This window comes from Euleptes europaea, chromosome 18, assembly GCF_029931775.1.
Source record: "Euleptes europaea isolate rEulEur1 chromosome 18, rEulEur1.hap1, whole genome shotgun sequence".
In the NCBI taxonomy this organism is placed as follows: Eukaryota; Metazoa; Chordata; class Lepidosauria; order Squamata; family Sphaerodactylidae; genus Euleptes; species Euleptes europaea.
In genome coordinates this window covers 4,729,963-4,740,976 of record NC_079329.1, presented here as the reverse complement: position 1 = coordinate 4,740,976, position 11,014 = coordinate 4,729,963, and the positions used below count along the sequence as shown (strand labels likewise).

At 44.0% G+C, this 11,014-nt stretch overlaps 1 protein-coding gene across 1 annotated transcript; it reads left to right on the top strand.

Annotated features, from left to right (window-relative positions):
• LOC130489907 (vomeronasal type-2 receptor 26-like) lies at positions 1–5,384 on the top strand. The gene is made up of 5 exons (XM_056863695.1): positions 1–291; positions 821–1,684; positions 2,289–2,516; positions 3,172–3,298; positions 4,483–5,384. Exons 1-5 carry the CDS (start codon positions 1–3, stop codon positions 5,382–5,384), a joined length of 2,412 nt encoding a protein of 803 aa, XP_056719673.1.
• Positions 5,385–11,014: the final 5,630 nt, after the last annotated feature.

The window sequence follows — 11,014 nt, the reverse complement described above, 5'->3', positions numbered from 1 at the left end:
ATGGTGACAAAGTTTTACCAGCACCTTCTGGCCTTGGTGTTTGCAGTCAATGAGATCAATAAGAATCCCAAGATCTTGCCCAACGTCACCCTCGGCTTCCACGTCTATGACAGCTACAATAATGCACGGATGACCTATCATACCAACCTGGGCCTGCTCTTCAAATCACTTAGATTTGCTCCAAATTACAAATGCGACCCTAAGAAAAATGTAATGGCTGTCATTGGAGGACTTGACTCTGAGGTCTCCTTCCATGTGGCGAACACCTTAGGTGCCTACAAGATCCCACAGGTAGGATCTATGCATGGTTCTCTTGTTCTGGGAGTTGTTTGGGGTTCAGAAAGAGAAAATGCCACTATTCTGCCCCTGAGTCTCCTTTTAGCTTAAGAGGGAAAGAAGAAAGGAAAAGATGTGATTAATATTGGCATAGGAAAATAGGAAGTGCATGGTAGTGCAAGATACATTGAGTTCCCCACCCCCCAGAACTGCATATTTTCAGACTTGAGAAAATTCAGCCAGAAGCATCTTTGACGAGTGTCTGACCATTTTGTGAGAAAACATTCCCAGATGTCATTTGAGGGTTCTGATGAACAGCTTAAATTTCACTCTCCCTAAGAGTGACCAGTGGGAGCTGACAGAATGTTGATGAGAGGCAGTCAGTTAAATAGCCAGTTAAACAAAGAAGGTCAACCAGGTGGAATTTCATCATAGAATATTTGTAAATATATTTTGAAATCTGCAAATACATGGTATAAATAGACATATCAACTCAGACCTTTCTCCTAAATCATTCCTAAAATATTAATCAATTTCCTTCCAGCTCACATATGGCTCGTTTGCCCCTGAGGACTGTGATACAGGACTTCCCCCTTCCTTTTACCGCTCCGTCCCAAACACAACCCATCAGCATCTGGGGATTATTGGGTTGCTTCTCCATTTTGGATGGACCTGGGTTGGGCTCTTCGCTACAGACAATGACAGTGGAGAACATTTTGTGCAGGCCCTGGAGCCGTTGCTTTCCCACAATGGACTCTGCTTAGACTTCACAGAAAGAATATTGACTCGACCCAGTTGGACTAGTCTAGAGAAAGTAAATTATTTAATTGCCAAAATATGCCAATCCTTTACAGGCAGCAAAGCCAGTACTTTTATCCTGCATGGAGAAGCTATGAGCATTACACTGTTCATCACTTATCTGCTTCATGGAGATATTCAGTCTAATGAAAATACATCTTTTGGAAAGGTGTGGATTCTGACCGCCCAGCTTGATTTCATATTAGCAGGCACTCAAATGGGAGGGGATTTCCAATGGTTCCAAGGTGCCATTTCTTTCATGGTTCATTCAGATGAGTTACTTGGGTTCCAAAATTTCCTTCAGACGGTGAAACCTTGCTGGAAACGAGAAGATGGTTTTATCACAGATTTCTGGGAGCAAGCCTTCAACTGTTTTTATCCAGATTGCAGCGTGCCCATAAAAGGTGATGGAATCTGTACCGGGGAGGAGAAGTTGGAGAGCCTTCCAAGGACTTTTTTTGAAATGAACATGACCGGCCAAAGCTACAGTATCTATAATGCTGTCTATGCTGTGGTGCATGCTTTGAATGCTATGATTTCATCCAGATTCAACCACGTAGAAAGGCTGAGCAGCAAAAGAACGGAGCTTCAAGATCTGCAGCCTTGGCAGGTAATGTCTTGACAATGAAGTCACTCTGGCCATTTATGCAGGGCTGTTTCCTCGCAGTCACCCCCACCGACTGCTTTGGGGCTGGAACGATTATGCATGCCTTTCCTGACCATCAGAGGTCACCTCACACTTCCTGCACATTTCTGCATGTTTTCCCCATGTTTTCCAGATTCCAACTAAAACTGCATTCGGAATACACAGGCAAAACATGCAGAAGGCGACCTTTGATGGTCAAGAAAGGCATACATAATCAAAAGGAAGCCCCAAAGCAGTCAGAGGGGGTGACTGCAAGGGAAACAGCCATGGATAAATGGCTTCTATTAGCATGAATAGATTAGCACCAAATGAGAGAACATACAGTAAAAAAACACATGCAGTGGTATTGTGCGCTATGATTTAGGGGAGAAGCGTTGTAGCTTCATAGTTTCTCCTCTGCTAGAAGACAAGGAGAAATGAGGAACAAACTATGCATTTGCTTGTCTCACACCAAAGCAAAGTGGCTTCATTTTCTGGCATCAAATCCATGTAGTCCTGGAAAGACGTGAGGGAAGATTATTATGCAAACTGTTCTGTTGCTAGTTCTTTGTTTTTCCCTTTCAATTAGCTCCACCTATTTCTTCGAGGCATTTCTTTTAATACCTCAGCTGGAAAAACACTGTCCTTTAACAAACGCCGGGAAATGAGAACTGGGTTTGATCTAATGAACATGGTGACATTTCCAAACAAGTCCTTCAATAGGGTAAAAATTGGAAGTATGGATCCCAATGCGGTTGATGGGCAAGAATTCAGCATTCGTGAGGATATGATTGTATGGCACAGAGCTTTTCACAAGGTGGGTACTTGAGTCTATTCTCAGGAGACATTGTGTTTCTCCAGACATACAGCCATAGTCATCAGATTGAAGAATTAAAGAGAACTGCAACAACAAATGACCAACGATGACAAATGTGTTTATATTTTATATATCTCCCCCAATACTTGAAAGCATTTTGATTTAGTCAGGTTGTTAGGGATCCCGGTACAGTTTCTTGTACCACAACTTTTCGTTGCTGCTGTTATAGACAATGACAGGTTTAATTAATCAATCTTTTCACCATCTGCTTATTTCCTTGGTAAACAAGAGACTGAAAAGTGGCCATTTTCTCCAGGTGAACTGATCTCTATTAGCCAGAGATCAGTTGTAATAGCAGGAGATCTCCAGCTAGTACCTAGTGATTGATCTATGATGGACATCAATGATTCATTAGTGTGGTCCTTACATGGACTGCGCGTCCACAGATGTCACCTAGCATAGCCTTTTGGGTGGTCAATCAGGATTCTCTCCCCTCCTTCCCACCATCAGCTGATTGGCTCTAACCCAATATCTGTCATGAGCTTGAAGGTATGAGCACATTGTTGCCTGCATATTTTTTTGCATTTCATAGCAAACATGTTTATGATTCACCTAGTGAGACATCAAATAATTTTTCTGAATTAAATGTCGACAGGTGCCGCCCCTTTCTGTGTGCAATGACTACTGCCCCCCTGGTTATCACAAGAAGAAGAAGGAAGGGGAGAAATTTTGCTGCTATGATTGTGCTCCATGTCCAAAAGGGAAGATTTCAAACCAGAAGGGTAGGTGATTGCAATAGATTCCCCAGCTTTCAGTGTACATCTAGGGCTTCATCCACACATCATTGGGTATTACACTATTACTCCACAATAGCCATCATTTGCAACGGGATTATCCTATGTGGACTTGCCAGTACATTTGCAAACAATTGCTATAGTCCAATAATTGCACAATATCCAAACATGTGGAGATGCAGGCATGATGATGGTTCCCCAATTTTAACTTGCTGGTAGTGGAAAGTGCCGTCAAGTCACAGCTGACTTACCGTATGATGACTCTATAGGGTTTTTCAAGGCAAGAGACTTTCAGAGATGGTTTGCCATTGCCTGTATCCACATGGGCTGAGGGAGTTTCATGGTATGGATGCTATTGAACAATAGTTAACAGATGGGGCTGATGAAGGTCACAGGGTAGCCATTAGCCCCTTTTTAATGTGTGTGTGTGTGTGTCTGTGTAGCATGCCTTACTTCATGGTTAGAGTTGGGAAATGCCTGGAGATTTGGGGGGTGGAGCCTGAGGAGGGTGGAGTTTGGGAGGGGAGGGACTTCTACAAGGTATAATGCCCTAGAGTCCACCTTCTAAGGTGGCCATTTTCTCCAGGGGAACTGATCTTTGCTGTCTGGAGGTCAGCTGGAATAGCGGGAGATCTCCAGCCAATACCTGGAGATTGGCAGCCGTAATTATGGTTCCAGTTGTTGCTGGCGGGCATGCCCATCATCAGTCCACCCTGGTAGGTCAAAACAGCCTTGAAAATGGTCCTCCCCTCTGGTTTTTATTGACAGAAACCAAGGATTGAAGGTTGGTAATACTGTGTGGTTACCTAATTACAGCCACTGAAAGTATTCATTTCTTAAAGGTGCAGGTGCTGCTTTCATCATTTTATTTGGAGGAGGGGTCAGATTTGGGTTTTTCAGGTTTCTCTTCAAACTTGGGGCTCTTTTCACATTTGTAGAAAAGCTGTTTATGTATGTTCATGGCTCATTTTTTCCAGATTTAAATATGCACATGTGAGGCTTTGTTGAAAATTATATATGTTGATTAAAACAGCTTTGCAGGTGACCACCACAGCATACATAACCAGCTGTTGGAATTCCTCATAAAGAATGCTCTAATATTGAGGGAACAAAAGGGATCTGGCAAAAATAATGGACTGATACTCAGAGTACTACTCTTCCTTTCTTTACAGACATGGATGACTGCATCATATGCCCAGAAGATCAATATCCAAGCAAAGACCAAGATCAGTGTTTTCCCAAGATGATAAGTTTTCTGTCTTATGGAGAACCACTGGGGATCAGTTTAGCCTCAGTGGCAGTTTCTTTTGCTGGGATCACAGTTTTGGTTCAGGGAATTTTCATTAAGCACAAAGATACTCCCATAATCAAAGCCAACAACCGGGATATCACCTACACTCTCCTCATCTCCCTTCTCTTCTGCTTCCTCTGTTCCTTGCTGTTTATTGGACCACCTAGAAAAGTGACTTGCTTGTTGCAACAATCTGCTTTTGGGATTGTCTTCTCAATGGCTGTTTCTTGTGTCTTGGCCAAAACCATCACTGTGGTTGTAGCTTTCATGGCCACCAAACCAGGGTCCAGGATGAGGAAGTGGATAGGAAAACGAGTTGCCAACTGCATCATTCTTTCCTGTTCTCTTATTCAGGCAAGCATTTGTACTGCATGGTTAGGAACCTCTCCTCCATTTCCAGATTTGGATACACAGTCGTTTACTGAAGAGACTATAGCAGGATGCAACATAGGCTCTGCTCTCATGTTTTACATTGTCCTGGGCTACATGGGACTTCTCTCCCTCATCAGCTTGATCATGGCCTTCCTAGCCAGGAAGTTGCCAGATACTTTCAATGAAGCCAAGTTCATTACCTTCAGCATGCTGATCTTCTGTAGCGTTTGGGTGTCATTTATTCCAACCTATCTGAGCACCAAAGGGAAACACATGGTGGCTGTGGAGATCTTTTCTATCTTGGCCTCCAGTGTTGGGTTACTGGCTTGTATCTTTTCACCGAAATGCTATATTATTGTCCTAAGGCCTGAACTGAACAATAAGGAGCTGCTCACAAAAAGAAGGAACTAAAGAAATAAATAGTGATTATAAATACAACCATGTGTAAGTCCATTAGATACTGGATGTGAGCCACCCTGAGCCCAGCCTTGGTCGAGGAGGGGTGGGATGTACATTTAATAAAAAAAAATAGAAAATAAATAAGTGGACATATTCTGGGAATCAGTTTATATAGCCATATGTCTTTCATATGTTCCAAACAAACAAAACTGGTATGTGTCAATTCATATGAGGAAAGTATGCTGGGGAGGGATGGGCTATAAATCAAACAAATAATAATTACAATGACACATAGAACAAAATCTTCTTGTGTTGGGATGTGTGTGTGTGTGTGTAAAGTGCCTTCAAGTCGCAGCCGATGTATGGCAACCCCTTTTGGGGTTTTCATTGTAAGAGGCTAACAGAGGTGGTTTGCCAGTGCCTTCCTCTGCACAGCAACCCTGGTATTCCTTGGTGGTCTCCCATCCAAATACTAACCAGGGCTGACCCTGCTTGGCTTCTGAGATCTGATGAGATCAGGCTAGCCTGGGCCATCCAGGGCAGGGCTCTTGTGTTGGTATTTTGTGGTAAATGCATGAAAAGAGCGGACATTGGGACGGCTATCTCTATCCGTCCCTCATATCAGGTCCTGCCTGCAGTGCAGGATGGGTTTATGCTTAGGAACTCACCTACTACATTCCTATTATGTTCTAGAACTCCAAACTACAGGGAGAAATAAGGTGATTGGGGAATATGGGAATTAATCACATCAAGACATATGGGTTTCTATCTCCAGATTATGCAGTGGATCTAGGCAGTGAGTGATCTTTTTAATACAGATGTTGGGAAGGGGCTGTGGCTCAGTGGTAGTGCTTCTGCTTGGCATGCAGAAGGTCCCAGGTTCAATCCCCAGCATCTCCAGTTAAAGGGACTAGGCAGGTAGGTGATGTGAAAGACCTCTGCCTGAGACCCTGGAGAGCCGCTTCTGGTCTGAGTGGACAATACTGATTTTGATGGACCAAGGGTCTGATTCAGTAGAAGGCAGCTTCATGTGTTCATGTGTTGAGAAACTTTCAGTTGTAGAAACACTGGAAGGTGTGCGTGTATGTGTGTGTGTGTGTGTGTGTGTGTAATTTGCAGTCCCATTCGCTAAGAATGGAAACCTGGTGCCTGCTGTCAGATCTGAGCAAAATGACTCAACACATCTTGGCCACTGAGTCCAAACTTGGCAGAGGTAATTATATCACCCTGGAATTATCTTCATCATTGTAATTAGTTCACCCGGCAGAAACCCCGGTGGCTCTTCAGAAAGAGTGTTGGGGGGAACTCAATAAGCACATCTGAATTTTTTATTTTTCAGAAGCCTGCTGCTGAATCTTGAGAGAAAGAAGCAGGAACAACTCTGTCACTTTGATCTCACACATTTGTTTTGCCAGATTGCACCCGTACCCTTTGCAATTTTGAATTGACATTTAAAGCAGGCCCTTCTAATCCACTGATACTTAAAAAAAAGAAGACTAAAAACTTCCTTTTGAACAATGTGTCGGCAAACTCAGCTATCATCCAATGTAGCCCATTTAAGTCAGGCAGAGGACATAGTTGGACACAGGAGAGTTTGCATCTAGAGACCAGCATCCCTGGGAGATCTTCACTATCTTGGCCTCCAGTACAGCATTACTGCATTGTTGTTTCTCCCCCACATGTTACAATATTGTGCTGAGACCTGACTTACTCCCAGGAGAAGGTTCTTAGGATTGGTTTGAACAAATAATTCAGATTGGATGCACCAGTACCAGTCCCTTCTACTGAGCTTTGACCCCTGGTCATAGGGTTTTGTAATAAACAGCCCCTCCAGAGGAATACCTTGCCCGCATTAGCAAGACTCCCATCTTGCTCTGCTTCTACATGACAATGAAGGGAGTTTACCTGACATTTGGTAACAGAAAACAGAGCTTGAACCTGGGTGTGTGTGTGTGCCCCTTTAAGAAACTCTGATCTGCAGCAAAGAGGAGCCCAGCATGGAGACTCGGAATACTGTGGTGGGGCCTGATTTTGTTTGATCTTGGAAGTTAAGCAGGGTTGGTACTTGGATTGGGGACTACCAAGGAAGACACTGCAGAAGAAGATAATGGCAAATCACCTAACTTGCCTTGAAAGACCTTCTTGAGGGCATTAGCAATCAGTTGTGACTCAGTGGCTCATACATACATACATACATACATACATACAAGTATATCTCCCTAATTGTAAGATTCAACAATAATTCAGGAAGATGCTGAGGGTCTTCTTAAGTAAAGCTATGAGCTTAGGATACTAATACAGATTTGCAATAGTGATCGAGGAACCACAGAAATAAGTGATGCTTGATTAATTCGTTCATTGAAAGGGTGTTCCTTTATTCACACATTACGGTATTAATAATATTACAAAGGAAATATGGCAAATAAGTATTGATGGACATTTATATCCTGCACAGTTTGACAAAGCCCATTATGGTATATGCCTCCTTTAATAAAGAGGCAACATAGTTATGATGGGGGACAAATTTTTAAATTCTGCATGTTAAAGAAAGATATTAAGTACAGTGCAAAAATGAAGAAATAATTGGAGTGATAGTGATTTTAGCCCAAGATGGCTCTTACATTAGGCCAATGGTCATTTTTCTATATTATAACTGTTCTACAGAACAGTTATAATAGAATTGTTTCACTGATTATTCCTGCTAATTAGCTGGTTCCTGTTATTCAGATCAGGTCTCAGAATAATAATGTAGCATTTTGTGGAAAAGATACAGGCCAATATCCCAGCACTGGAGGCCAAGATGGAGAATATCTCCACAGCTACCATGTATTTCCCTTTGGTGCTCAGGTAGGTCGGAATGAAAGACAACCAAACACTGCAGAACACCAGCATGCTGAAGGTGATGAACTTGGCTTCGTTAAAGCTGTCTGGCAGTTTTCTGGCAAGGAAAGCCACAGTCAAGCTGATGATGGACAGAAGTCCCATGTAGCCCAAGGACATATAAAATAGGAAGATGGATCCTTCGTTGCACTGGGCTATGATCTCCCTAGACAGGGACTTCTCGTCAAAATCTGGGAACGGGGGAGAGGTTGCTAACCACACTATGCAAATGGCTGCTTCTATAAGCGAACAGGAAAGGACAATGGTGTTGGTCAGTCTTTTCCCCACCCACTTCCTCATGTTGGATCCTGGTTTGGTAGCCATGAAAGCTACCACCACAGTGATGGTTTTGGCCAAGACACAAGACACAGCCACTGAGAAGATGATGCTGAAAGCAGATTGTTGGATGAAACAGGTCATCTTCCTGGGCTGTCCAATAAATAGGAAAGAACAGAGGAAGCAGAACAAGAGGGAAACGAGGAGCGTGTAGGTGAGATTGCGATTGTTGGCCTTAACTATGGGGGTATTGTTGTGCATAACAAAAATTGCTAGAACTAAAAATGTGATCAGTGAAGAAGAAAGAATAATTGCAGTCAAACTGATCCCTAAAGGTTCTTGATAAGAGAGAAAGCTTAGAGTCTTGGACAGGCATCGATCATGCTCCATGCTTGGATATTGATCATCTGGACACTTGATACAGTCCTCCATATCTGTCAAAAAAAGGAAATGGTCCAATTTTCAGGGTCAATTCACAGGAAATTCAGGTGCAACTCTCATTACCACCTTTGCAATCAGATCAACCATGAAGAGATTCTTCATGATAATTTATCACTCTTGGGGTGCTTTCACACATGCCAAAAAAGGCACCTTCAATCCACTTTACAGCTGGATTTTCCCATGTGAAATGGCAAACTCCACTTGCAAACGATCGTCAAAGTGCATTGAAAGTAGATTCAAAGTGCATAATTCAGCATGTGTGAAAGCGTCCTTTGGTATCTATACAGAGAAGGCATTCTCATGGGCTTTCATCTCCACTTCTTTTTAATATTAATGAGTTGGACTCAACAATATTTTGCAGAGAATTACAATTGTCAGATTACAGCTGGGATGCCAATATGCCAGCCCTTTTATTTCACATGAGGCATAGGTCATCATTAGGGTTGCCAATCTCCAGGTACTAGCTGGAGATCTCCTGCTATTACAACTGATCTTCCGCCAGTAGAGATCAGTTCCCCTGCAGAAAATGGCCGCTTTGGCAAATGGACTCTATGGCATTGAAGTCCCTCCCCTCCCCAAACCCTGCCTTCCTCAGGCTTTACCTTAAAGACCTCCCACCAGTGACGAAGAGGGACTTGGCAACCCTAGTGATAGAGATCCATTCACTTGGAGAAAATGGCCACTTTGGAAGGTGGATTCTAAAGCATTACACCCCATTGAAGACCGTCCCCTCCCCAAACCCCGCCCTCCTCCTCAGGCTCCACCCCCAAACTCTCCAGGTATTTTCTAATTCAGAGCTAGCCACCCTAACTGGTAGAAACAAGATACCCATGAGGATAGGGTTGCCACATGCCAGGTGTTGGCAGGCAAACCCCCGCCAATCCACCTGGCTGCCCGTCGACCAGATGAGGGTCAGCGGGCATTGCACGCACGTGCACCTGCCCATCGTGCCACATCACTGATGGCTTACATCCAGAAGCACCACATTGCAGTGGGCCTTTTACCATTCAACTGCGAGTTACGTGGCACTGCGAGCAGGCACACGTGCACACATTGCCCGCTGACCCTCAGCTGATCGATGGGCAACCAAGTGGATTGGTGGGGGTTTGCCCACCACCACCTGGCACTTAGCAACTCTACTCAGTGCTGATCACCATCAGACAAACCCTCAGCTTCTTCAGCAGCCTGTTGTGGGAGGAAATGGCTTCCAGTTGGAGTTAATGGGTTTGGATAAAAGATGCCAGCCCAGTTTGAAACCAGGGTGGCATTTCAGAAATGCTGGCAGCACTTCATAATTGGAATGGACAGTTTGGGGGACCAAAGTCATGACACACACAGGTGGCCATGCCTCACCTACCCTCCTGGTCTGTGATCTTCCCCTCTGGGCACAGAACACAATCATAGCAGCAAAATGTCTCCCCTTCCTTTCTTTTCTTCTGCTCGCCAGGCTTGCAGCGGTCATTACACAAAGACAGGGGTGGTCCCTGTCCAAAAATACAAGCCAGCAGTTGGAATGGAAGCAGTGAGCTGTGGTCACGAAAGCTCATACCCTGCCAAAAATTTTGTTAGTCTTTAAGGTGCTACTGGACTCTTGCTCTTTTCTAAAACCCTTTAGGGTAGGGCCCTTTACAGGGCTGTTTTGACCTTTGAGAGACACCTCATCGAGCCCAGGACCAGCTACCAACGTTAGGCAATTTGCTACCACAAAACTTGCACGAGTCAACAAGATCCAAAGTCTTGCTACAACTGCCAATCTGCCAAAGCCAGTGGGATATGGTAGTTAGAGTTTCAAGTCGTTGATTCCCCAGCATGAAGCTGGGCCTCGCCCAGTGGCTGGTTGCACACAACTAAACCATTGTTTTCCCTGATTCTCCTTCAGCGTGAGGAAAGGAGGGAATGCCAGCGACAGGGAGCAGATAAGGGTATTTTGGCTGTTGGGTGGAACTAAGCAAAGGAAGCAGGAAAAGGGGAGAGGATGTGGGCTTGGGGGGAGGGAAACTTGAAATATTATGTGGCAGAAATGAGTAGAGTGGGGAAAGGTATGC